Below are 26,816 nucleotides of genomic sequence, written 5' to 3' on the forward strand. Positions count from 1 at the left end.
TTCCACAAAGCTGTCAGCCTCAGGTTGCTGGAGTTCAAACCTCACAACTCTCCTGCTGGCCAAAAGTGCCCTGAAGGCATTCGAGGAACCAAAAAAAAAAAAAAAAGAAAAGAAAACAAACAGGCAAGCATAGCACAGAAACTCCTGAAGCCATAGTGCTGGGCTTGCGTGGGGCACCGCGTATCTTCTGTCATAAGCATGGTTCAGAAGCTCGGGTTTATAAACAGGCTGTGGGAAGTAAGCAGAAATTCTGGAAATAAACCCAGATGTGCACGAAAATCTATGATAAAGGTTGCAACCCAGAGGGCCGGCGCTGAATGTAATTAGGACATGGATAGGCCAGCAGAAGGAGTTAAAATTGGACCTGTACACAAGAACTAGATTCAAGTATTTCAGAGATCTAAAACTAAAATGGAAGCCTTGGTGTGGCACTGCACAACAGGGTGGCTAAATAATAATCATGTACTAAGGGCATTAACTGTTTTCACATGAAGAAATAATAGACAACTGAAGCGGTAGACACACTGGCCCTGGACGGCGTGCAGAGTGTGCACACATCCAGCCAGCACGTGTGCTCCTTTGTTGTGCTCAATTTTTATGTATCTATTTTCATTTTTATTTTATGTATTTGGTACAGGGTCTCACTACGCAGCTCGGACTCGTAGTGATCCTCCTGTTTTCAGCCTCCCCAGCCCTGGGATGACAGGCGTGCGCCACCACGCCTGGTCTCAGGCCACCTCAGCACGCCCAGGGATGGAATGGAGCAAGCGCGGCATGAGCTGCCAGGGATTGAACCCAGTCTTTGAGCTTGTCTGAGGAGGTGCTTAGTCTGCTGAGTTATCTCAGTGGCCCTATGTATCTATTTTTAAAAAGATAAAATTATTTGTAAATGCAAAAATCAAGTAAAAAAATGAAATCTTGCAAGTACAGTGGAAGAAATAAACTCACGATCTTCCAATAGGGAAAGATTTTAAAGTGAAATGTGGGTATTGAGAAAATAAGACTGGTAAGCTTGAGTACATTAAACACTCCCACATAGAATCTGAACTTTGAAGAAAGCAAGCGAGCAAGCAGATGTTTTGCTAGGAAGTAAGAATGGTTTACACACAGAGATTTTACTACGTTGGGGCATTAAGCTGAGCAGAAAGTAACATCCGTCTAGAGCCTAATCTCTGAAAAGAGGGACTGTCATGTGTGTCACTAACCCCTGGCCCTGGGGTGTTTTCTTCAGTGTGTGCTAAATGACTAAATCAGGGTTCTCTGGATGTGATGAGACGCTGTCATGCTGAAGTCTTAGTTCTTCCTTGGGGCAGATACCTGACACCCACAGCTTAGAGCTGGAGAGGATCGTTTGGGTTCGCAGTTACAGTCCATGGAAGAAGAGCAGCAGAAAAGCTGTTCAGCAGCAGAAGAGCAAACAGCAGAAAAGCTGTTCATGTCTTGGTGGCAAAACAGAGAGGGAGGGCCTGAGGAGAGAAGAACGCTTCCGGGTTGCGCCCCCAAGACCTGCCTCTCCCTGCCATGCCCTGCTGCTAACAGCGCACCGAGCTATACTGTCCCCATGATTCAGTCACCTTCCCAAGACTCTGCCTGTGAGTTCATGAGGCCTTAGGGGACAGTTGCTGTCCAGACCATAACGGTTACTATGCAGCAGTACTACTGCCGTAGTACTGGTGTGGTACCATTCAGCTGTGTGAACTAATGGAAAGTTCTAGAAGTACGGTTTGTTTCCGCTGTGAACTGAACTGTGCCTCTGGTACCAGTTTGCCAGCATTTTTTCAGGGCTTCAGGAATGGAGCTCTTGGCATACATGTGGGAAGCCTGTAGTAAATTTTGGAAAGTCTCGGGCAGGGAGGACACCAGGTACTGACCGGACTTTGGAGCATTAACCGTGCACCTCTCATTACAGGCCCAGGCGGGGAATATTCAGAACGCTGTGATGCTAGACAAGCAGAAAGAGCTTGACTACAAAGTCAGAACCGTGAAGGATCAGGTCATGGTGAGCACCGAGTGAACACGGGCCTTTCTTCTGTAATTGCGGTAGCAGAAATGTGTTTCTGTGTTAGTCACTCTCTCCTCGCTGGGACTTGATACCGATGCCCACAGCTTCAAGGGGGAGGGGCTTATGAAGCGCAGGGCCTCAGAGTTGCGTCTGTGCCTCGTTGGCTCTAAGGCGGCAGCAGTGGGGCAGGGGAGGGGGCAGAGGACAACAGCTTGCACCAGAGAAGCCAGGAAGCAGAGCGAGACGTGGGGAGCTGGCGATGAGACCGCACCCTGCAGGCTGCACCCCACTGACCCTCCTCCGGCCTACCTGAGTCTGAAAAGTGCATTTAGGTACCAAACTCCTCCGTGGAGGAATCCACTGAAGAGTGTACCCCTCCTCGAACCAGTCGTCTCCAGACATGTGAGACCACTCTTGTCTTTTGGGGACATTGAAATCTAGACCGGAACAGTTCCAGTTACCTGAGTTTAAACCCAGTGATTGGTATGTCAAGTAGTTGAAAAGAAAAACTGCTAGAGGTCCAAACCAGAAGTAAACAGATTGGTAAGACCAGTGATCGATGAGGCTTCTCGGGACCTCTGTCGTAACTTGCAAACGCTGAGCTTATCTTTCTCTGCCTTCTGATATCACACGGTAAATTGTTGACCCTGCCTCCATTGTCCAATAAATGAGGAATCAGATGTCGCTGTTCTGAATGGCCTGCTAATTCCACAAGCCTTAAATCAGGGTGTTCCTGGTGTCAAGCTGAGCTCCCAGGATGAGCGTGGCCCATCCGCCTCAAGTCCCTGTTTTAATCACAGACCTGCAGGAGGAGCAAAAAGTATTTCACTGAAAGAAACCCTGGTACATTTCCTATCAGAATAAGACATCCACAGCCATTTTCAGCTCACCCTTCCCAGATTGGTTGTGGAAGCAGAGGGCTGCTGTAGCCCTGGTCGGGACAGTCCTGCCGCACGCCTGCGTGACGACAGCTTGGCCTGGACTCCTGGTGCCAACAGCATCTTTTCAAACCCAAATTCATCAGAACAGTTTGGTCCTTCAGTTTGGTCCTGGGAGAACACGCCATTACCGTAGCACCAAGTCCGCTGGGTCTGGAACTAGCCAGAGAGAATAAAGCATAGAGAGGGGATGGGATCCAAAGCACACAAGGCTCCTCTGTGGAGTGAACGTAGAGCTTGTGTCTAGAGGGTGGCAGCTGGTTGTCCAGCTGTGTCTGAGGGTGGCAGAGAACTCCGTTCAAAGTCACACCAGGATAGCGGATGTTAAGGCCGGGCTGCTGCGGGTAGACAGATTTGTGGTCACCGCCTTGCTTGTAAGAATGGAGGACGTTTTCCATGAGCTTGTTGTTCCCTGCTGTACGCATCATACTCAAGTAGTTAAATCTTGAGATAGTCTCTAAGATGAGTAGGAAGAGTCACAGTTATGGCCCTGAACCAGGTGGTGACAGTTTGAGAATTAACATGTTCTCTTTTTTTTTTTTTAATTCCTCCTCTTTTATGTAGACAGTATTACAATTTTATTTTAGTTTATTATTTTTTTTAAATTTTATTTATTTATTGTTGTGTGTGTGTGTGTTTGTGTGGCCAGCTCAGCCCACCAGGGGGCGGGCTGGCTGGCATGTGGTGCTGGGAATTGAACCGCGGTCCCTATGCTTTGCTAAGCTTGTTCTAAGTAGGTGCTTTAGACCACTGAGCCATCTCACCAGCCCCAACATGTTCTCTTTTCTTAGAAAATGTGACCACACACTGTCTCAGTGACTTTTCTGTCATTTCTGGGACAAAATACCCAACCCCTAAAATGAAGGAGGGAAAGGTTCATTTAGCTCACGGTTAATGAAGGTTCCGGTCCATACTTGGCTGGCTGCAAGGCAGAGTGGCATGTGACAGAGGGCAGCCATTCATGGCAGCGGAAAACAGCAAAGAGCAAAAAGGGAGGAAGAGTCGCAGTCTCTGCCTCTCTCCCTTCCTCCCGTTGTATTCAGACTATTGGCCCCAGGGCGGGTGTAGCGCTCACACCCACGATCCTAGCATTGGATCACGAATTAATCACAAACTCTAGAAGGCTGCCCCAGGGACTGCATGAGGCTTGAGGCGACAACCAGACGCAAACCATAACACTTGCTAATGAAATAGATGCTACCCTATGTCTGTATTGCAGTTTTCTCAGTCTGATGAGTGTGGCAGGACCTGCAGTTGTTACCCACCATTTCTGGGTTCTGTAGAAGCAACAATCTGTTTGCTGAAGCCTTTAGAAGCAGACGATCAGTGAAACACATGTTTATGTCTTTATTTGTAGAGCATAGAACAGGAGATCAAGACCCTAGAAGATCTGCAAGATGAATATGATTTTAAGTGCAAAACTTCGCAGAACAGAGGTAAGAGTTGGCCAAGCGGTGTCTAGTGGCTGTGTACTTTTCCATCTATGCCAAATAACTAAGGCAGCCCTTGCGTATCTGTCAGGTATTCTGTGACTGATTTACCAGTCCTGGGTTCTGGATGATCCAGACCTCATGTCCTTAAGCCCGCTTCCGTTGACACTGTGGGCCTGGTCACGCCTATGCCAGGCTGGCGTGTGCCTTGTGGAGTGTTTCATACCCCTGACCTCTACCTGGTCGTGTTGTGGGGGCCAGGAGCACTGCCCTCTTCCCTCTAGTAGTGATACCCAAATAGCAGCAGACCTTGCCAGATGCCCCAGGGCAGGGGGCAGGGGGTGCTGAGCCACCCTAGTCAATAACCACTGGTGGTGTAGGACTCGCTGTACTTCTTGCATCTGAGCTACCCACTGACATGACTGGCATGAATGTGGGGTTTCCCTGCCTGGCAACACACACGCACGCACGCATGCACGCCACCAAGTCCCTGTGAATGTGCTCCACATCATCTCAGTACTTTCCTTGTGCTGAAGGTTTTCAGCATTTTCACTGCTTTATTGTTGCTGCTTGTCTTCAGTGACAGCAGACTCTAAAAAGAACTGCAGAATGGACAGTGTGTAGCGAATGCAGCTGGGGCTGCTCGTAGCCTCATAATCATTTGGTTGGGAGGTACAGCTTACCGATGTGATTTGGGTAAAAAGTATGCGAGAAAAGAACCCCAGCTCCTAGTTCCTAATGGGGCATTTCTCTTTTAGAGTCATAGATGATGTCTCATGTACATTTATCTGAAGTTTTGAATTTGGTCATTTGTGTATTCATTTAAGTAGAAGTCTGGCAGCAATTGAAATACTAAACAATTGGCAGTTTCCATGGGTTGCTGAAAACTCGTACTTGGTTTCATTGTGACCAGTTTTTATTCCTAGGACATCTTTGTCTTGATGGTTCAAAAGGGCTGAAGAGCAGACGGCATTTGTGTCGTAGCTCTCCTAAATGTATGTGAATCTTGGTTTTCATTGGGTTTATCCTCTTACACGTTCTTACTTTTATGCTCTCTATTAATTCACAGAACATGAAGCCAATGGTGTGGCCAAGAATGACCAGAAACAAGAACAGCTGTTGCTCCATCAGATGTACTTAATGCTTGACAATAAGAGAAAGGTAGAGATGACACTTTCCAGGAGAGCACATTGTTTTTCATGCAGGCCATAGGTAGTAGATTTGAAGTTTAGAAACGGTGGAAAAATTATTTTTATAATGATTTGGTTTGATATCCTAGCTAAGAGTAAAAGGATATTTGCTTTATTTTTTAAAAAAAAATTTAAATTAAATGATTGAAAACAAATTTAGTTCATCTTCTTCCTTTGTCTTTAGGAAATAATTCACAAAATCCGAGAGCTGTTGAACGCCACGGAGCTGACCCAGAACACCCTGATCAATGACGAGCTGGTGGAGTGGAAGCGGCGGCAGCAGAGTGCCTGCATCGGGGGGCCTCCCAATGCCTGCCTGGACCAGCTGCAGGGCTGGTAAGATGCAGCCCAGACCTGCAAGGGGCGCAGCTGCTAGCTCTGCCAGAGCTTCCGGTCGGAGCTCAGCACAGGGCGGCTTCTGCCAGGCCTGGAGACTGCAGGAAAGCTAGTGGTGCCTGTGGCCACATCCAGCTGCATCGGTTTAGAGTCATCTTAGGCCCAGCAACGCGTCCCTGGGCCGTACCCCAGCCCCAGCGGTGTGGTTGCTGTGCAGCACACTTTACGGCCTGAATCCTGGTGGTTCATTAAGGGCAACACCCCTGGAGGCCGGGTCTGTTCTCCCATAAAGCGCTGGTTGCTGTAGCTACCATTCAGCCTGAGAGACGCTGGCTCTGGCTGGGCCTTCAACGCACAAGGAGGATGGATTCTTGGACCCCGCCTGTTAGGATTCTCAGTGTGGGTGGACAGAGGCCACAAGGGCACAGAGAGGGTGGCCTCGATGTGGCCCCGAGGGGCAGTGGCCTAGGGTGGTCGTTCAGTGCCCAATGACCAGGGTCCTAGAGGGGTCGTATTCTTGAGATGGCATCGTATGTTTTCATTCCATGAACTGCCTGTATGCACCCCAGTTTCTCTTGGGCTGGAGCAGAGTTTTCAGGCCCAGCTTGCCCTTGGATCTTGAGAAATACCCCAAAGGTCCCCTTTCCTCCTGGTCACCCTTTCACCCTCCTGGGAGCCCTGAGGGTGCTGGAGCCCCGTGGTGGTCACCACAGGCCACAGACATCTCTCCATCCCTGGGTGCCAGTACCCTCTCCCACACCATGTGAAGACTGTTTTGGGGGTCCCAGGGTTCCAGGCAAGATGTGTCAGGGCCCTCCGCTGCCACCCTGCTTCCTGCTCTGGGGTGAAGGCCACTCTCAGGGCCAGGGAGTATGTGGCCAAATGAAGCAGAAGGGTTCTAGTGGGGGAGCATGCGCCTGTGATGTCCTGTGTCGTCCTCTGGCTGTTGGAGTGGCCCTTCTGCGAGTTCCCCGCCTGCGGCTGTGTCAGTAGCACTAACTCTAGGGAAGAAGGGCTCAGTGACAGCCAGGCTTCTCCAGGCTGAGCAGAGCCTCAAACCTCAAGGGCTCCTCCCTGCTCTCCAGTCGCCTGAGACATCTGCCTGCTCTTTCGCTTCTTTGTCCGCCCCCTTGTTCTTCCCTCTTGAAGTCTCAGGTGCACTACAGGTCTGCTGGGCCTAGCATGGTGGCGCATTCGTGTAACTCCAGCTACTTGGAAGGCTGAGGCAGAAAGATCAGGCGCAGTTCTTGACTATAGCAGGGTGCAAAAGGATGAAAGATTACTCAGTCAGTGTCCAATCCACACCACAAGAGGGCTGCGAGGGGCTGCGGTCCACTGAGATTGTCAGCGTGTGAACTTCTTAAATGACAGCCTTCACCTCGCGCATTAATCTCAAACCACGTACTCCAGAGGTTTTAGACGTGTGGCTCTGCCTTCCGTTTCATACAGACCTCTGGCCCACACCCTCAGGAATCACAAGTTCAAGGTCAGCCTTAAGGGAGACCCTGTCTCAAAATAATAAAAAGGGTTTGGGATATGGTTAGTATTGGGGTGACACAGCACTCAGTCTTAGGCAGCTGCAGGTGACCTGGAAGCCCCTTAGACATCAGGAGTCCGAAGAGGCTTCTGCTTGTGGGCTTTGTAATCTTGCAGTGCATGGTGCTTTTTCTCCAAATAGCTGAGCTCCTTAAGCCACGAGGTTCCCGCCACACTGGTCCCTGCGGTGTGGGCAACATACAGTGGGGAGGATCGGTGTCGCCTGCCCGGTGGAAGGGCAGCCTGGGTTCCCGCGACTCATCCCGCCTGGTCCTGCACCGTCGCTCATGGAGACACCGTGTCGTGCATCCACAGGTTCACTATCATCGCCGAGAGTCTGCAGCAGGTGCGGCAGCAGCTCAAGAAGCTGGAGGAGCTGGAGCAGAAGTTCACCTACGAGCAGGACCCCATCACCAAGAGCAAGCAGGGACTGTGGGACCGCACTGTGGCCCTGTTCCAGCAGCTCATCCAGAGGTGACGCTGCGGGTTTCTGCCAGGCGGGCGGGCGCAGGCTGGCTGTGGGAGTATTCAATGGTGCTTGGCTCTTTCCCGCTTCCGTCTTTATCTCAGTGGTCGCTGTCCGTTCTGCCCCAGCTCTGGAGCTGTCGTAACCTCTCCCTCCCTCTCTTCTCCTGGCCCAGTCGGTGCTGAGATCTGCCATCGCCTAGCTTGGGATGTTTGTCCTCTCCGTTTCACGCTGTGGGGTCTCAGACCCTTTCTTCTGAGCTCCTCGCAAGTGGCCCCACAGCTGGGCTCCCCAGCCCCGCCAGTCTGGGGGTGCTCTCAGCTGAGCATGTCACACACTTGTTCACACTTGTTTTCTCCCTGCCAGACCTGGAAGCTTGTTGTTTATTCCTCTCCCTTTCTGCCTTTTGTTACCTAAGTGGTTACCAGGTCCTGATCAAACCGCAGCCTCTGCGTCTGCTTTAGCAGGCGCTTTAATCCCTGAGCTATCTGGCCCGCCTGTTATTAATCCAAGTTTGTTTGTTTTTTTTGCGGAACCGGGGATTATTAATCCAAGTTTTAAAGCTCTTTCAGACCTTTTCAGTTTATGCACTCTTAACTCCATTTCCTTTTTAGGGAAAAGTCTTTTTTTTTTTTTTCCTGCCTCAACCTTGATGGAAATGCTAATGTGTGTGCATTTGCTGGATATTTGCAGCTCCTTTGTGGTAGAAAGACAGCCGTGCATGCCGACGCATCCGCAGAGGCCTCTTGTCCTCAAGACCGGAGTACAGTTCACCGTGAAGTTAAGGTAATGTAGAGAGAAACGCAGCTTTGCAAACCGCCCATCACGTGATTTGCCCTTCTTATTTCCGTAGGGGATTTAAGAGGAAATGATTTTTCAGTAGAGATTGTATTGTGAATTCTTAGGATATCTGAGATTCTTTTGTAGAAGTACAACTGATATAAATGCAAATACACACATCTGGTTTTCCCCTGGTTGCAAATGCATCACACGTGCATAGTAAGGTGGAGCTCAGACTTGCACGCTTGAACGTGATAGAGCGTCGAAGTTCCAGTGGCCGCCTTTCCTGAGAGCAGGCTGGTGAGGAGGGCTCTGTGAGCCCCTGAAAAAGAAGTAGCCTATGTGTACACAGGTGACACCTGTGGGATTTTTCTGGTGCGTGCCTTCGAAACTTTCCTGCGATTTCCTTCCACGGTGGTCTGTGGTCCAGATATTCGGGGACCAGTACCACAAGTGGCCTGGTGGTGTCGTCCTTAGTGTCATGAGTGTCCACACAGGTGTGCAGAGCAGTGGGTGTGGATATGTTCCTTACATAGACCCACATGAAGCACGTAGCAGACACTGTTCCACTGTGTAAGGTGACCCTTGTCTCGTAGCCTGCTTTTTCCTTAGTGTAGTTGTCAGAGCGTTTCTGAGTGAGAACTTCCGGTCTCGCTCTGCTCTGGTGAAGGGCTGCAGTCGTCCACCTGCTCTTCTGGAGATGAGCACTGCCCCCCAAGGGGAGGACCTGCCGCCAGGGCTAGCCACGGCCTGTCTCATCAGGTGCTGCTGTTCGGGGCCACACCATGGCTCCTTCCCTAGTGGGCCGTGAGTAGCACCACACACTAGTGTCTATGGAAACTGGAGCTCAGCTTTGCAGGAAGACTAGAGATGGACTGTCTTGTGACACAGGACCTGGGAGCTCCTCCCACCTTCTGGCTAGCTGGAGTGCTCAGAACCCAGCACCCCACATTCCACCCCTCCACACTGCCCTGCTGTGCAAGAGGGCAAGCCTCGTTTTTCTAATTACAAGGGACAGTTTTGCTTTTCTCCCACTAGCATAGAAAAATAGTTGTTAAGTTCCACAACAGGTCATGTTTGTCACTTTCTAGCCATCTAAGACCAGAAGTAGAACTTTCGATAGCACTTTCTGTCAGTGAGGTTGTATAGGACGCCATCACCCTCGCTGATCCCAGTAGGAGCAGGAAGTCAGTGCTCGGTTCCACCAGAACTTCATGCTGCGGTTCTGCCGTCACAGAACCACAGCTGGAAACAGGACCTGCAGGTGCATGCATTGAGGAAAAAAGCCAAGTGGATGTACAGCCTGTCAGTTTCATTGCTTATGAGGCCCAAGAGCTGGAGGGGTGATGGGGCCCGTACATGTTCATAGAGGGACACTTTAAATATTAAATACATTGCATGGGATCATTTGTTTAAAGTAATAACTTTTGTTTTCCTCTCCAGGCTATTGGTCAAATTGCAAGAGCTGAATTATAATTTGAAAGTCAAAGTCCTGTTTGACAAGTAAGATCATTTTTATGTTATCTGTACCATTGGAATGCTGGTTTTGTTCATCAGATGTGGACGCTTCCATTTGCGGTTGCTCAGCAGAGCTGTATACCGTTGGCGGGAGGAACCTGGCCTCCCTGGGGACAAGGGTGGAGCCCAGGTCCTGGCCTGGCTTCCAGAGCTCACCTGGGGCCATCCCAAATGACCTAGATGGAAGCAGATGGCTCGCTAGCTGCATGTTGGCAGCGTCCCCTAGAGCTGGGGCTTTTTACATGAAAATGAATAGAAGAACGTGTGTCCGAGATTATAGCTGGACTCTGCACACCAGGGCCAGCTCCCAAGGAAAGGCCTGGCGCAAGCCCAGCTGCACGCCAGGCTGTGTGCACTGTGGCCGGCTGTGGGGTGGTTTGCAGAGACGTAGAGGCACTGGGGTGGGGCTGTCACCCTCTCTCTCCTGGGTAGTGCAGCCCACTTGCCGCACTCTGCTCTAGCTCAGTCCCTCTTTGCATTTGTTTGATCTCCTTTGCCTTTGAGTCCCTTCTAGCTCCGGCCTTCCTCTGTCACACTGTCCCTTTTACTATAAACTGGTTTTCAGTGGAAAAAAATAGATCCCTCTTACAATAGTTGATTTTCACAACACACTGCTTTTCTGGCTGAGATAGGGAAGGGAGGTCGCTTTCTCCTGTGAGTAGTGACCTCTGGCCCACGTCTAGGCCCTGCCATGACTGTCTTTGGTGTTGCTGGAAGAAAATACTCGGAACCCAGCACTTTCTCATCAGCTTATAGTCTCGGGCCTGCAAAGCTCAGGGTGGGGAGGCAGCGCCTTTGCAGCATCATGTCCTGTAGGGGGCGCCCTGTGGTCCAAGCGTGGGATCACGGCGGCAGCCAGCTGAGAAGGCCGATACTTCCCAACTCGCTGCCTTTGGAGCAGCCAGGGCAGCCTCGCCAGGCCTAGCCCACACCACTGGGCAGGCGGCAGTCCCTGTGGCCCCTCAGTGTGGCTGCCCACGACCCCAGGCCTAACTTCACGCAGTTTGCACCCCAAGCATCTTAGAAGGAAGGCTGGCGCAGGGTGAGAAGCGTGCAGCCTGCACATGGTTAGCGTGAGAGATGGAGGAAGTGAGGGAGTCAGTGAAAGGCCATGTTTGTTTTTGTTCTTGTTTTTTGGCGGTACCAGGGATTGAACTCAGGCCCTACGTGCTTGTCAGGCAAGCGCTTACTCTACTGAGCTATCTCCTCGGCCCCCAGGAGTCAGTGAAAGGCCAGCAAGCCAGTGCTGTGAAATTTTTCTTTTATCTTTTACTTACGTAGGTACGCTTTCTGTTTCTCTTGAAGCTAATTGCAAGTGTTAAACATGTCCTTTTGGTTTTGCAGGGATGTGAATGAGAGGAACACAGTAAAAGGGTAGGTGACACACTTGTGCATGTTTTGCCCCCTCAGCGGTGTGTGAGTGTGAAGCCGCTGAAGTGCGTATGTCTGGTTGTGCAGGTTCCGGAAGTTCAACATCTTGGGCACGCATACCAAAGTCATGAACATGGAGGAGTCCACCAATGGCAGCCTGGCGGCCGAGTTCCGGCACTTGGTAGGGAGGCTGGGGCCCCACTAGCACTGTCTGTGCTCTGCCAGAATGTGGGGTACAGGGTGGCACTTGGCAAGCCAGAAGGTGCCTCTTAGGCCTCCTAGACCAGCTGCTGACCAGCAGGGGCACCCTAGCTCCCTGCCCCATCCCAGGGCTGCCCACCCGATCTTTTGCCCACCCCACCCCCGTCCCGTGTGAAATGCCCCCGTGTGGCTGCAGGGGTCTCGGCAAAAGTGCTTCATTAGCCTACGTGGACATAGGCTGTGCCCAGCACACACCACGTGGCCATCACTGTGGAGCCCTGCAGTTTGCTAGGGCTGCCTCTCCCACACTCCCACCTGGCCTGCTGGCCTGCAGCCCCCTGAGCCTTTCGCTTGTCTGGGGAGGCCCCACCCAGCTGATTTGCAGGCTTTGTAACCTGAGGAGAGGTCACGGGCACCATGAGTCCTGGTGACTGTCTTGCAAGCCAGCAGACCAAGAAGCCAGCTCCAGCGCAGAGGCCTGAGGGTGACCCTAGCTGACCCCACAGTGCTTTCTGGGAAGCTTAGGCTGACATCCCCAGAGAGTGGGTCTTCCATACCCTGACCACCAGGCCCACCTGCTTGTAACAAGAGGCTCTCAGTTTAGAGATCCGCAGCAAGCTGTTCCGTCTCTTGCTCCGCACTCAAGATCCTGTCAGGTCCTTTTTTCCTGCTCCTCAGTGGCCCAGGTGGCAAGAGTGAGTCTGAGTTGGCAGCTAGCATGCGGTTTACTAAGATGGTTTCCTGTTTTTTTAGCAACTGAAAGAACAGAAGAACGCTGGCAACAGAACCAACGAGGTGAGGGGCCCTGAGTGGTTGGGCGGGCAGGTCCCCACGGGGAGGGGCTGGGAGAGTCTGTGGTAGCAAAAAGCCCTCTGCTGCCTGATTTCTGGCTGTCAGGTAGCCCAGCGGAGGGCTGGCAGGGTTGTGTGTTTTGCACACTTTCTGGGTGGAGGTTGAGCATCACAGGAAGTCCACAGGACTTTGCTAGGCGCTCACTGTCCAGTGGAACAGAGCCTGGCTGTGACTTGGTGCTGGAACGGGAAGGTCGGGCACTCCTGCCAGGTGACACTGTTTTCAAATTCTTTTTCACACCCTGCCCCTTGAGGAGTTGCATTATGATGCATTTAATGATGAAATGTGGGCCAAGGACAAAGGTCTAGAATTTGTATTTAGAAGGCCTAGACTTGGTTTTTCCCGAGTGCACAGGGCATGCTGTCCTTCCCACCACAACCAGTAGAGGGCGCTGGAGCAACGAGACAGACTTGCTGATGCCTGGGACCTGGCTCACACCATTAACTGCTGTGCAGCCTCTGGTCTAGCTGCAGTGTCTCCCCCGTTTTGAGTTGCTGTGATGCTTATGGGAAGCAGTTTGCGTGAAGGCATCTTGAAAGCCATCCCTTGCTACCCAGAATGAAGCACTCCACGACCCACCAGGCGTTTGGAGTCAGTGCTTCCTGTAGATAGCCAGACCTGAGATGTGTCTGCAGCAGGGAGCCACAGGCGGTGTGCAGGTCTGGTGGACCATACTGCGTCCCCGGTTGGGTTTCTTTCTCTGGCTTGATAACTTCTGCCATAACTGCAACCCTTTTATCTCAGAACACTGAGATGCTTGGAATAATCAAGTCTGGGATTGACTATTCCTTAAGAGTTTTCCAGGCCAACCAAATAACTCAGCAGATTAAAGTGCCTGCAAATAGGCGCAGGGGCGGGGGCTTCCATCCCCAGGCCTGCCGTGCTGGCCCCACTCCCGAGGCGCCCTGAGATGGCAATTGAGACTGGGCGTGATGGCGCGCGCCTGTAATCCCAGCTCTTGGGAGGCAGTAAACAGGTGGATCACTGAGTCCAATCTAGTAGTGAGACCCTGAACATTCTGTAGACCCTTCCCTAAAATACTAAAAGAAAAGTGTCCTGAGCTACTGCTGTGTGGTCCATGATCTCTGCAACCTGTTTCTTTAGCTTTTGAAAGTCACAGGATCTGTGAGTGAATCGTTCTCTTCTCTGTTCTAAGGGCCCACTCGTTGTTACTGAAGAGCTTCACTCCCTTAGCTTCGAAACCCAGCTGTGCCAGCCTGGCTTGGTCATTGACCTCGAGGTGAGACTTCTGGGTTCCCCCGGAGAAGGCTGCTTATGTTTACATCTCGCTAGGACGTGTATTTCCATTTCTCAATTTTTGTTTTAGAGTTGCTTTTTTCAAGTATGACTATATGCAGAACTGCAGTTAGTGCCCCACTTGGCTCTGTGAGTACGCAGATGTCGGGTTAGGATGGTCTCGAGCCCTTTGTCTCCTTGCAGACGACCTCGCTGCCTGTCGTGGTGATCTCCAATGTCAGCCAGCTGCCCAGCGGCTGGGCCTCCATCCTGTGGTACAACATGCTGGTGACGGAAACCAGGGTAAGGAAGCAGGAGTGCTTTTGTGTGTTGGGGGGGGGGGGTCCTAGCTGCTGCGTGTCCCGAGCGCCAGCACCAGCCAGATGCTGAGAAGGCAGTGACGGGCTCCGGGGGGTTGCTGCCCGTCCTGAGAGACCGTGGGAGAGCCATGCATGTACGTGTGTGAGAGGTGAGGGTTATGCCTCTGCTGTCATTGTCTGTAAACGTGCACATGTAAAAAGCAAGCTGCATTCTTGGAGCGTGGCCGCCCGCCGCCACTGAGTCCTAGTTGATTCTCTTTACTGGGCAAGTTCCTGTTCCCAGAGTCGCCCGCAGCCCTGGAGGATTGCTGCTTCCAGGAGAGGCGCAGGGTTCGGTTGCCGCATGCCTGGTCTCTACCTCTTTGCCCACCTGTTGCACACAGCTTGTGTGTGTGTTCCTAGCGTATGTGGCGGTGTTCACCTTGACCGGAGGGCCCACAGCCTCCTAGCTCAGGAGCTGGACAGAGCGTAGCTGAAATGCATTTTCCCCCATAAGACGCAGCCCAGCTTTCTTGGGCACAGAACATCACACAGTGCTTTGATGCTGTGCTGGGTGCCATTTAAAGCAGTGAAGTGGGTGCCACCAAGAAAATGCACCAGACTCGGAAGAGCACCAGCCTACAAGCGCACAAAGCACAGTTACCTGCGGTTCAGATGTCTGCACAAAAGAGCTCTGGCACTGCATTTTGTTCCATTTCAGTGAAGTGCAGAAATGTTGAGTGGCTCTGTTTATGTGTCATGCTGTAAGAATACAGCCGCGGGGGCCGCAGAGGTGCCGTGACTGTTGGCTTTAGAGCCACGTGCAAATGTGAACAAATTTGCAATTGTAAACCTATAAATAATGAAATTCTCTTTCTCGATCCTGGGAATGTCCCAAGAAGCCAACCTGAGCTTGGGGTGGGTCTAGGACTTCTTGGTGACCTCAGGCTTTCATATGTTTCCTCCCTAGAATCTGTCCTTCTTCCTGAACCCGCCGTGCGCACGATGGTCTCAGCTTTCGGAGGTGCTGAGTTGGCAGTTTTCATCAGTCACCAAGAGGGGCCTCAATGGAGACCAGCTAAACATGCTGGGAGAGAAGCTACTTGGTATGCACTTCTTGCACCCAGGAAAATCAGAACCCAAAAGTCCCTTCTGCTTGCGCTCTCAGCCCTGGTCTCTGTTTGGGGCAGTATCCAGGAGTATTAAAACCCAGCTACCACTTATTTTGGCTAAATGAGCATCAGACCCCACCCAGGAAAGAAGGGACCACGGGAGGGACTTCTCTGACCTCTTCCTCTTTGCTTCCTGCTAATATTTCTGAGAACGGACCCTAGGACTAATTCTTTGGATTTTCTAAAATACATTTTCTGTGGAGGAGACAAGTCATGAGAAACATGAGGCCCTTACTCTCCTTGGAGAGAGAAGGGAGAAAGTCCCAGACCTGCACAATGAGGGTCGTTGTCTCACAGACCCAGGCTTTGTCTCGGGGGGCCCCGTAGCAGGTGCTGTCCACGCGGGGGATTCACACTGACCACCCGTCTGGCCTGCTATGCAGTCAAGGCACAGCAGACCGTTGCTTGCCAGTGGCCAAGGCCATGTGTGGCCAACGAGTCTCACAGCTGTTCCCCAAGACCTGCCCATCGCAAAGTCAGCCTGAACGAATGGGCGAATTTAAATCATTCCTTAAAAATCCCCAGGCTCCACCAAAAAAAAAAAAAAATCCCCAGGCAGCTCTAGCCCAGATTTATTTAACACAAGGTCTAAGACTCCCTTCCCCCTTTTCCTTGCCAGCACAGTCAGGAGGGGATGTCCGCGGCCTATCGTCTCTTCGTGGTTCTCTCAGGAGGGCTGCGTGCTTCGCCCCCCTTGTGCCCAGTGGTGCTGTGACTCGCTTGCTTATGGAGGGTGTGGGCTGAGGGGGGCCACAGCCTTTCCAAGTCCATGTGCCCTTGGGAGGACCACGGGACACATAGAGACACATAGAACAAACCTCTGAAATGCACTGATGAACTCAAGTATCTGTGCAGTGGATCACCCAGGTGTGATCTTGGCCTTAGTCTGAATTTAAAAACAAAAGTTTTGGTGTCTTGAGAAAAAGGGACTGCACACAAGGAAGCGGCAAGAGAGCGTGCTGGGGCTGGACAGGCGAGGGTCTGAGAGAGGATTTGGGAGAAGGGTTCGAAGCGCTGTTCTCTCCTCAGGAGCGAGAGGGATAGAGGGGACCAGAGGTGAGGCCCTGGTGCTCCTGCTCTCCCTAAGTCCCCGTGACCGTGGTGCCAGGAATCTGCCATCCCCTCCTTCCTGCCATGAAGATGAAGCCGGCAGGCACACTTGGCAGACCATTTTCATCACATCCTTTCACGGCTTGTTTGGTCATTGCTAAATCAGTCGCGTGTACAGCATCTTCCTTTCTCAGGCGGCAGTCTTTTTCTTTAAGATCAAGTACAGGAGTCATCAATCCGTGCAAGTGTCAGAGCGACTGCCAGTCACATAACACAGCATACTTGTGTTTGCCTAGGTCCTAATGCTCCCCAAGACGGCCTCATCCCCTGGACGCGATTTTGTAAGGTGGGTCCTGCCCAGGGATGGGAGCCTCTGAGCTCGTCTTGCTGTCTGGCGCCGGGGCTCCTGCAGGTCTCCCCTGGCGGGCAGCGAGCTGCTTGCTTGTTTTGGTTTCTCTCGCCCTCGGAGCACTGAGGGCCAGCTGTTTTCTTTCCTTCATGCACAAGTTGGGTCTCCAGGCCAGAGGCTGGCAGGAAGCACCTGCCGGGTGATAACATTCTTTCCCTTGCCCATCCCCGGCCCCTTGCCCGGCGGCGTTTGGCCCTGTCCGTGTGAACCTCACGCTCTGTCTGACCGGAGGGGTGGGACGGGGAGCTCAGCAGGGCTTCCCAGCTATGGGTCACCCGGAGGTGGCCCCTGGCTGCCACTGCTGTTTAGAGATGGAAGCAGGGATCCGTGGGAGGGCCTGGGCTGGTCGGCTGTGTGCTGGAGACGTCTGTGACAGCAGGGCGCTTTGCAAGTGAAACTGCAGTGGTGGGGAGCGAGTAGGAGAAGTCGCCATCGCTAAAGTGTGTGTTTGTGTGTTTTCAGGAGAACATCAATGATAAAAATTTTTCCTTCTGGCTTTGGATTGAAAGCATCTTGGAACTCATTAAAAAACACCTGCTGTCTCTCTGGAACGACGGGTAAGACACCACTGGCGATGGTATTTCTGAAACAGTTTTGGTGCCAATCCCTCGCTGCAAAGGCTGCATGCTGTCATTACTTGGCAGAATTTATGTCCCTTTTCCAAGATGGACACGTGCAGGTGATTAGGGTTCCACAGCAGCACATCCGATTAAGCTCACACTGTCTTATACACATGTTCGTACATTTATAAAGTCGAGCTTTAAAGACAAATTCTGAGCGCCTTCACGCCCCCATTCATTCATTCAGCAGTGATTTCTCAAGCATCTACTACGTTGCCCCTAGGAAGGAACGAAAGCCCTTGCGGCCTGGTGAATTGTGCCGAGCTTGTCTTCCAGATCGTCTCCTATTTCAGCAAAGGCTTTACAGGATCCATAGGGGCCGGAATAGGAAAACACGCTGTCGGAGTTTTGGGATTCAATATAAGAAATACACAGACTCAGCTATTTTCATGGCCTGTAAAGGCATCAGGCCCAAGAATGCTGCTTCCTGAGCACCTGCCCCTTCCAGTGGACCCCATGCTCGTGTGTGTGTGTGTGTGTGTGTGTGTGTGTGTGTGTTGTGAACTATAGCATGTACACATAAGGGAAAGACTTCCTCAGATCTGTAGGTCCTCGTCATGTGTCCGGCACTCAGCCATAAGAGGACAGGGACCCTGAAGCCCAGCTTCCTGTGCCCGCGCAGGTGCATCATGGGCTTCATCAGCAAGGAGCGGGAGCGCGCGTTGCTCAAGGACCAGCAGCCAGGCACCTTCCTGCTGCGCTTCAGCGAGAGCTCCCGGGAAGGCGCCATCACCTTCACCTGGATGGAGCACGCACAGAACGGGAGCGGTGAGTGGCGCCCCGGCGCGCAACCCTCCCTCTCAGGGCAGATCAGCCGCACCACACCCAGTAGGAAGCTTTGCGTGTGAGCACACAGGTCCCATCCTTGTCACAGCGGAGCCCCAGGAAGGGCTCGGGGAGGCATTGCGGGCATCAGCGAATCACGGCTTGGAGCGTTGTGGGAACAGAGCCTGTAAAAGATGAGGCCTTCTGGCCCTGCTGTCCACCCTGTTATCTGCAGATCAAGGATGTGAGTCAGTGTCCTTGCCGATCTTGGACAGGGTCCCACTTACCAGAGCGCCAGGGCACAGCTTCCGCTAGCTAGTTCTGCTGTGGGGGCCCAGCAGGGAACTCCCCCAGGTCTCCTCCACCAGCACCGTGGGACGGCTGCAGCCCCGCTCTGCTCCAGAGCAGCAACTTCCTGTGTTAGGTGCTCGTGTTCTGTTTCTGTGTGACCAAGTGAGCCTGTGGCGCACATACTGCCCAGACCTTGGCAGGTGAAGAGATGGATAAGGGCACAAGCTGCCCGCTTGTAGGGAGGCTTGTGGTCTGCTTAGAGGAATGGGAGGAAAAATTGGCTTATCCTTAGACTTGCCTTCTCAGGAGGGAGGTACAAAGGGATGGGATACATTCTCCTTGTTTGTTTTTTCTTCTGATGGAAAAGCAGGGTGGCTGGGTCAGAGCCTGGGGTGGGAAGGAGATGCGGAGCCTGCCCATTTCCCCCTTTCCCTGGAAGGCCATTTCCTGAGCCAGCCCAGACATGGAGTTAGCAACCAAGGGGACGAAAGCACTTGGCAACCAGCAGAGTCTGAGCACAGGGGCACCAGCCGCAAAGATGGAGCACACGGTGTGGCCCGCGGTTGTGAGCTCCACAGTGCTAGATTCTGGGTCACTTCAGAAGCAGCTCGGGATTAGGTCTGGGAATGAGAGTAGCAGGGAATTAAGCTTCAACTTAGGATGTGAGAGGTTAGAGGGAAACATAGGGTGTGAGATTTTCTTGCTGTTTCAAGAGTTGTTTTCTGTATTTAACCATCAGTGGTAGTTGGGATTTATCTGCATGGGGTAACAGTTTGTTGAAGATGCAGGCATTGAAGGGGTTCCACAAACTCCTTTGGCCAGACTTGTAAATCTTAAATAAACCAAGGAAGGATGAGAATTGGAATGAAAGTCTGGCATCTGTCAGTCCTTCTCACAGGCTCCTGGAATCTGTAATCTCTGCGGGGTATCAGTCCACACCTGTTACCTTAGACCGTTCTGTGGGACTCAACCAAGCTTTTGTCCCTGGCAGAACCTGAGTTCCACGCGGTGGAGCCCTACACCAAGAAAGAGCTTTCTGCTGTCACCTTCCCTGACATCATCCGCAATTATAAAGTCATGGCTGCGGAGAACATTCCAGAGAACCCCCTCAAGTATCTCTACCCAAACACTGACAAAGACCACGCCTTTGGAAAGTACTACTCCAGGCCAAAGGAGGGTGAGTGGGGCGAGGCAGTGGCCCTCGGGGTGGAGACAGGGTCCTCAGCTAGGGTTGGTGACACAGATTCTCCTGGCTACTAACCTCGCCCCGGCTTTCCAGCCAAGCATCAGTGCCAAAATGCAACCTAATTCACACATTAGGACTGTGGACCGTCTGCTTCTGGTCTTACCCCTTCTTCCCCAGGAAAGGGGTGAAGCTTAAGAACCATGGCAGCCCAGTGTCTGCCTGGCAGCTCATGTTAAAACTGAGGAAAGCGAGGTGCAGGAGTCGGGAGCCCATCCTAGTTAGCTCTTGTGTTGCTAGTGGTTGTTACAGAACCGGGGCTTGTCTTTTTTTTTTTTTTTTTTTTTTCACGGAACTGGGGATTGAACTCAGGCCTTTGCGCTTGTCAGGGAAGCGCTTATTCTACTGAGCCATCTCCCTGGCCCGCGGGGGCTTGTCTTAGGGCATGAGTGTTTCGCTTCCACCATGTCCTTGAGCTACATTTCAAGGTCAGCTTAAAAACACCCTGGAACGCATCAGCACGAGTGCGGCTGATAGCTTTTTACATCAGAAGCCTCACTCACTAGGAGAACAGTGACACTGAGGGCTTGGAGAAGCCCTCAGCTTAGGCGGTGTGTCAACTTCATTTGCACCAGAGAGTGCTTCGCATGCGTGGGCTCTGCATCCGTGAGGGACCACAGCCTGGGCAGGAGAACACCCCCAGCAGGACTCCTGCTGCAGTCACCTTCCCTCCCTGCCCCGTCCTCCCCTCAAGGGGCTTCTGAATTCCCGCAGGAACCTGCAGTGTCCCAGGCAGACAGCGGGGTCAGAACCTCTGCAGAGCTGCAGGACTCTAAGTTTTCCAGAACAGCAGTAGAAGCTTTCTTCCCGAGTGCTCCTTACGCATGGCTTCTGCTAACGGGAGGCCTGTACTGTGCTTCCTTCCAGCACCAGAGCCGATGGAGCTCGACGGCCCCAGGGGAACCGGATATATCAAGACCGAGTTGATTTCTGTGTCTGAAGTGTAAGTGAGCGTGGAAGAGCGCATGCTCAGAATGCGAGCAGCCTCTGCCTGGCTGGGGCCTCTCAATTGTATGTTGCTTTGCATTTTGCTTTTCCATTGTAAATGCTCTGCTCTCACGCTTGGACTTCCTGAAAAGAGCCCACTTAGGGTCCTGGTGTCACTGCCTGCCAGCATTTTACTGCCTTTAAAAAGCAAAACGCAAAAACAACCAAAAGCCAAAAGCTGTATTGTAAGATGTATACATTCTCCCCAAACTGAAACCTGGAAAAAGTCAAAATAAAAATAAACTGTTTTTCAGTGGGAACGCAGTTCTTTTAATTGAAGCAAGGCCAAATAATGACTGAGATCCCTTTTCCTCCACTTGCTTTTATTTTGTCCTTTCATTTCATAAAAGGCAGAAAGAGTTTGGGGAAGTCGCGGTCAGATATCTGGCTGCAGCACTGTCTTGGGGTGAATGGATGTAGCCTTCCTGTAAAAACCCTCTGGATCTGCTTTGTCTGCATACAGACCTCAAGGTAGGGACGCGGGACTCCCTGGGCGCTGCTCAGGAGCCTCTGTGCTGGGGGAGCCACGCCCACAGGTGCCCGCCAGGCGGAGCGCACAGGTCATGTTGGCCCTTGTTCTGCTCCCAGAGTCCCGCACACTCCCAAGGGGCCGGGCTGGGGACGTTAGCCTCCCACCCACCATCGCTGCTCTCCCATCTGTGTTTTAGGAGTGAGCCTATGAACTTCCCCTTTTGCCCAAGTGAAAGCGCGAAGCGCTCAGTCACAGGGAGGGCGTGACAGTCTCACTTTGCACCACGTTCATCGCGTGAGTGTTGACACGTCCCCCTCCTTTCTCCCCATTCCAGTCCCGCTTCTAGACTTCAGAGCACAGAGCAGCTGCTCCCCATGTCTCCAGAGGAGTTCTACGAAGTGTCCCAGATGATGAGCCCCGTGGAACTCGACAGCATGGTGAGTACGGCCACGGGGTGCCCTGCCCTCTGACCGACATCCCCTAAGGCTGGGCAGACCCCGTGCCCACGCCGTGTGCCAGGAGGAGCTCCGGCAGAGCCAGCGAAAAAGCGTTTATTAGCTGAGCCAGGACAAGTTGGTGCCCTCTGTCCTGTGCAGGATTTGTGATTGCTGCCATCCTCGCGGCAAATCAGTAACAGTTATTTACCCTGCCCTCAAGTAGAAAGTTCTGCCCACATCAGAATGCCACATGGTAGGGGGTGGATATTTGCCAGAGAAGACAGTATTTCTCCTTTGGCCTGTTGCTTTCATTACTGTGTCCGAGTAAAGTTGTCCAGTCTGCAAGAAGTGGCCTCCTTTGGGGGCAGTAGTGCTCGACGGTGATGTCAGTTAGTGATCCTCCTGTCTCAGCCTCCCCAGCACTGGGGTTACAGGCATGCACCACCATGCCTGGGGTTCCAGGCAGTACCGGGGGTCGAACCCAGGTCCTTACACTTGCCAGCGGGCATTTAGACTGCTGAGCTAGCTCCCTGGCCTCTGTATTTTGTTCATATTGAGAGTGAGTTTGGAGTGCTGGCTCCTGAATCCATGAAGGGCTTGTCCAGAATGCACACTTCAGGGAGTGAACGTTTCACGGTAGAGCTGGGAAGCTGGTGGTTCACAGAAGAGAGCTCTGCCTTCGGGGGAGTGTTTTCAGGATATTAAACAGTGTATTGTTTGCCTTTGAGCCTGAAATCCTTCCTCTCAAAGATTGTGTTTGGTTGGCTGGAGTTTTGCTGATGCTGTTTAATTTTAAGCTGTTTTCCACATGGAGCGATTCCACTTCATTTTTTAAAGTTTGATTAATGCTTTAGAAAAACAAAATCCTCTCAGAGTCGCTCCTGGCCTTTCGTACCTGGTGCCTGGCGCAAATAAGTGCTCAGTGATGAACAAAGAAGTGAGGGAGGCAGGAGAGAGGGGGGAGAAGGTGTCTCTGAAGTCTTTGCCAACCCAGGGCCGTTAATCATGCGCTCAGGGATGTTTTTGTGGCCACAGCGATACCAACTCAGATGCAGTTTCCCCTGTACAACTCTGTCTCCGTCCCTTTTCCTCACTTTGTGAAGTGCAGGCTAAATAAAACCTTTGGACAGAGTGCTTTCTTACACCTTGCTGATTACTGATGAGAAAGGCCTCTTAGAAAAATGCCTAGCGAGGGTGACAGCAGGGTGGCTCCAGGGTGTTGGCAAGGTGTTCCTTTTATCTGTGTGTGGCAGCATCCCAACACGGCTACAAAAAGCACTTTATAAGCCCGATACAAAAAAGTGGAATAAATGTGAAGTCCAATTCAGACGTAAGATACGTCAGTGGAACAGAAACAGGGTGAGCTCCTTTTACCTCGCCCTGCTTTTCCTGAGCAGGTTCCACCACCACCTCTGCCACCATTGGTTGACAGGGCCCTGGCTAGGCCCATGAGCAGCCAGGTGTGGCTTCATCCTGAACTGCCTGTGGGAGGGCGTCCTTCTCTTCCAAAGAGAGCCTCCGTGAGAGGCCTGTGAGCGCCTGTGAGCGGGACTGCAGGCAGAGTCCCCCGCTGTGTCACCACTATTCCTGACACCTTGAGAAAGGGAGGGGAGTAGCTCCCTCTGCCTGAGCGTGTGGTGACGCTGTGAGAACAATTTAAATACTGAAAGGAAAGGGCAGAAAGTAGGCTTGTGGTCCTCAAGTGTCCCGTGCAATTATCCCCTCCCTTTCCAAAGGATTTCATTCTTTTATTTGTAAAAGAAATCTGTCCCTCTCTGTCTTTCCCTTGTACACACACACATAGGTGCATGCACACGCACACACACACAGAGGTCTCCAGGAAAACCCATAGAACACCTAAAGTTAAGAGAGGCTATTACCCAGGGACCATCCTAGTTAGATAAAATAAAAACGATTGGTCTGTAGCTTGAGTTGACGCTCCCCACCCCTGTGCTTTCCCTGACCTTGAGATGTCCTTCAGCATCCATTCCTTCAGCCATCCCTTAGGGTGAGAGCCAGAGACACAGGCAGCCGCTCAGAGCTGGTGACTCTCCCCTGGGCTGGAGGTTGCAGCCCTGGGCGAAGGTGACATCAGCCAGCCTGGCAGCAAGAGGACCATGGGCTGCTGCCTAGGAAGCCGTTCAGGAGGGCAGTGTTCTTTGCAGCTTGCCGTGAGTGTCCTTTAGTCCAGATTTCTGGTCCAGTGAGCTTTGTCTCTGGACTACAGCAGAGCCAGGCTACTCTTTGAGAGCCCTGTGGGCAGAGCCCAGAGTAACAGGCACACAGCCCTGCCTGCTAGGGACTGGAGACCACTTAGTAGACAAGGACCTTGTGGCTTAGAGAGGTTAAGTAGCCTCTTACAGTCACATGGTGACAGGATTTGAAGCCAGGTTCTCTTCTTCTCCCTCCCTATACCTAAAGGCCACCAGCCCACCTCCCAAGTTTGCATGGTTGACGAGGCTGCAGTGCAGGGCAGCCCTCAATGTGCCCTCAGACCCACCCTGGGCTGCACACTGCTGAGCCTGGGGACTTGGAGACGCATCCAGAGGTGACGGTCTTATGCCTAGCGCTCAGTCTCCATGCTCCTGGGGCTGGAGCACCCTTCGCTGGAGAGCTGTTCTGCGCATTGTCCACCTTCAGCAGTATCCCTGGCCTCTGCCTATTTGACAGACGTTGGCAGCAGCCCAACACTAAGCCTCAACAAACAGCAGTGTCTTCTGACGTCACAGGACGGATTATCCCTGAGAAGCTCTGGTCTGGGAAAGGAGGAGTGTGGCAGGTGGGGAGCTCGTGGCAGCCGGTGGAACACTGGCCACCCTCTCTGGGACAGCTGGGTCTCAGTGACTCTGCCTCCCTGGCTCAGATCCAAAGTCCATTTGTTTATTTGTCCCCCTGAGTGACCTTTAAGGGACATTCTCGCTCCCCTTTCATCCCTCTGTCCTCTGGTGTATAGGTCAGCATTTCTTCACCCTTGTTTTACGTGAGCAGATTTGTCCCATTGCTCTGTCCCCAGACTTGCAGAACAGCAGAAAGCTTTCTGCCATCTGGGTGGATTCAGGAAGCTAAGCCGGCCGGCTATAGAGTAATAATCCTCCAGCTTACATAGCATGAAAGGTCTTGATTACTCCAGGAAAATGGACAGGATGTGCTGAGGGCCTTCTAATTCCGTGGTGGTGATTTGCTTGCTGTTGGAAGTGTCTACCTGCCGCCCTGTTCCAGAGTGGACAGTGATGTTTTATGTGTAAGTGGGCCTGTCACAGGATCAGCGTAATGAACTGAGCCACGTTTTCTCTCTTTATAGATGAATACGGTCTAGAGTGTGGACCTGTCTTCTCTGGTGGCATTTTTCCTTCCCAGCTGCGATCCCCTCGTGCTCCTCTGTCCCTTCACGTCCTGTGTTTCTAGGGACGTGAAAGACAAGAAACCACAATTTGTGGTTGCAAGTGAATATTCCTCTGACTCCACACCACGCTGCTCTGGAGGACTGCACCCGTGTTACTGAAGACTGTCCACAGGGTGGATTTGCAGAAACATCCAGGGACCCTGAAACTCATGCCTCGAGTGAGAGTCCCTTGGGAAAGGTGAGAAGTCGAGCAGCGTCCGCAGGTGCTCGCAGTCCGCTTGGGAGTCCGGGTCACGAGACAGTCACACAGCTGCGTAGCGAGCGTGGGTAGGCGTGGCACGCTCCGTGTACTTGCTGTGCTCTGTGTATGGGGCGAAGCTCTGTGTTGTTTTGTCTGGGGAATAGTTCAAAGCCAGTTCTGTGGTATATTAAACTTCACCAGAGGTACAAGTCTCCCATCTGGGTAGGAAACAGTGAAAATTCAGGACGAATCCTACTTTTTTTTTTTGAGGCTGATGCTATTGGTTACTAGCAGTAGAAGGGGTTTCGGACATTTTTCACACTCATGGGTGGTGGTTTGTGCATTCTTTCAAGAGGCCTCCTAATGAGCAACATCTCCCTTGAGGAAATTCTCCTATTTTCGAAATTGGAATTATTTACAGATGTAGATAAACCCAGACATTTAACTCAGGTTTCTTAAGCGGATTAAGTTATCTTTATTGTTGTTAGCCGGTAATCTCTTAGCCATACAGTCAAGAATAGAGTAGCAAATGCAGTAGCAGGCAACTTGGATCGCAGTAAGATCCAGTAATCAAAACTCGTGTCCCGTGTCCCTGCACTGAGAGGCGCACGTTGTTCCCTGATAAATGTTTTTCACTTGCGAATGGTTGTTTAAACTTGCGAATGGCTCCGTGTCTGTCCTATGCGGCCTCCACGCCCTCCCGAGTGGGTGGTGGCGTGGGGCACGCTCTGTGTGCTGTGTTCCCTTCCTGTCTTCCTCCCGACACCTGTGGTTCCAGGCTGTCATGAGGGACCGCTGACAGCTGTGCACCTCGTGTCCCCGCCGTCATCCCCACAGCTACAGTGTTATAGAAATGCTTCGCTTTTCTTGGGCAGAGGTGAAGTTTTCTTGAAATCTGTTTTAAACTTGGGCTCACGCATACATGCAGCATTAAATGTAACCTGGGCACAGTGCGGTGCTGCCGACAAGTTGAGGTCTCCTCTGTGTGTTTACCTAAGACCGCACGAACCTGGCTGGGTTTTGGTTCACTTTTTAAATCGAAACAAGAAACAAGACAACATTTTTAAGAAATACTATTTTTAATCACTGGAATTTAACCGTCAACCATAGTTGTGCCCTGTGAGAATGGTATGGCTTTTGTTTTAATGCCAAAGACAGAGTTTGCCTGACTTACTTTTAAGAAGTATTAAAATTTGAATGCTAGTCTATTGTGAGCATTTAGTATAAAGATTTTTGACTGAGCGTGGTGGCGCATGCCTATAATCCCCAGTGGCTGAGGTAGGAGGATCGTTATGAGTTCAAGACCAGCTAGGATAAAGTGAGCTCAAGGCCAGCCTCAGCTGTGTCATTAGACCCTGTCTCAAAAATTCAACAACAACCAAAAAAATTTAATGTTTCTGGCCTTATGAGTTGCTTTAATACTTACCTTATTTACGTATCAGCCCTTATTTTAAAATAAGATCAGTACTACTGTCTTCCTACTTGTTGTTATTTATCATTCTAATCAGAATCGGGGGGCCGGTGGGGGATCAGTTTGTGTTCTTGTATAACTGACCACTGCCCAGATCGCGGCTGGCACAGTGCTAGTATCCCACTGACAGGTTTGAAGGAGTTTTGGGCCATTGTCCTTT

At 51.8% G+C, this 26,816-nt stretch overlaps 1 protein-coding gene across 1 annotated transcript in view; it reads left to right on the plus strand.

The window, feature by feature from the left end:
- Window positions 1-26,494, plus strand: part of Stat1 (signal transducer and activator of transcription 1) — a 35,908-nt gene extending 9,414 nt beyond the window's left edge. The window contains exons 5-24 of the mRNA XM_004628616.2: window positions 1,910-1,999; window positions 4,298-4,376; window positions 5,440-5,531; window positions 5,745-5,896; window positions 7,748-7,906; window positions 8,592-8,684; window positions 10,122-10,181; window positions 11,541-11,570; window positions 11,655-11,748; window positions 12,522-12,563; window positions 13,777-13,860; window positions 14,061-14,159; window positions 15,126-15,261; window positions 16,674-16,723; window positions 17,249-17,343; window positions 18,029-18,174; window positions 19,454-19,639; window positions 20,573-20,648; window positions 21,499-21,601; window positions 24,903-26,494. Of these exons, the coding sequence (XP_004628673.2) occupies window positions 1,910-1,999; window positions 4,298-4,376; window positions 5,440-5,531; window positions 5,745-5,896; window positions 7,748-7,906; window positions 8,592-8,684; window positions 10,122-10,181; window positions 11,541-11,570; window positions 11,655-11,748; window positions 12,522-12,563; window positions 13,777-13,860; window positions 14,061-14,159; window positions 15,126-15,261; window positions 16,674-16,723; window positions 17,249-17,343; window positions 18,029-18,174; window positions 19,454-19,639; window positions 20,573-20,648; window positions 21,499-21,601; window positions 24,903-24,917 (1,881 nt within the window). The 3' untranslated portion in view covers window positions 24,918-26,494. The remainder of the gene's footprint in view (window positions 1-1,909; window positions 2,000-4,297; window positions 4,377-5,439; window positions 5,532-5,744; window positions 5,897-7,747; window positions 7,907-8,591; window positions 8,685-10,121; window positions 10,182-11,540; window positions 11,571-11,654; window positions 11,749-12,521; window positions 12,564-13,776; window positions 13,861-14,060; window positions 14,160-15,125; window positions 15,262-16,673; window positions 16,724-17,248; window positions 17,344-18,028; window positions 18,175-19,453; window positions 19,640-20,572; window positions 20,649-21,498; window positions 21,602-24,902) is intronic.
- Window positions 26,495-26,816: the final 322 nt, after the last annotated feature.

Source organism: Octodon degus, unplaced genomic scaffold, assembly GCF_000260255.1.
Source record: "Octodon degus isolate 3935 unplaced genomic scaffold, OctDeg1.0 scaffold00025, whole genome shotgun sequence".
NCBI classification, from domain to species: Eukaryota; Metazoa; Chordata; class Mammalia; order Rodentia; family Octodontidae; genus Octodon; species Octodon degus.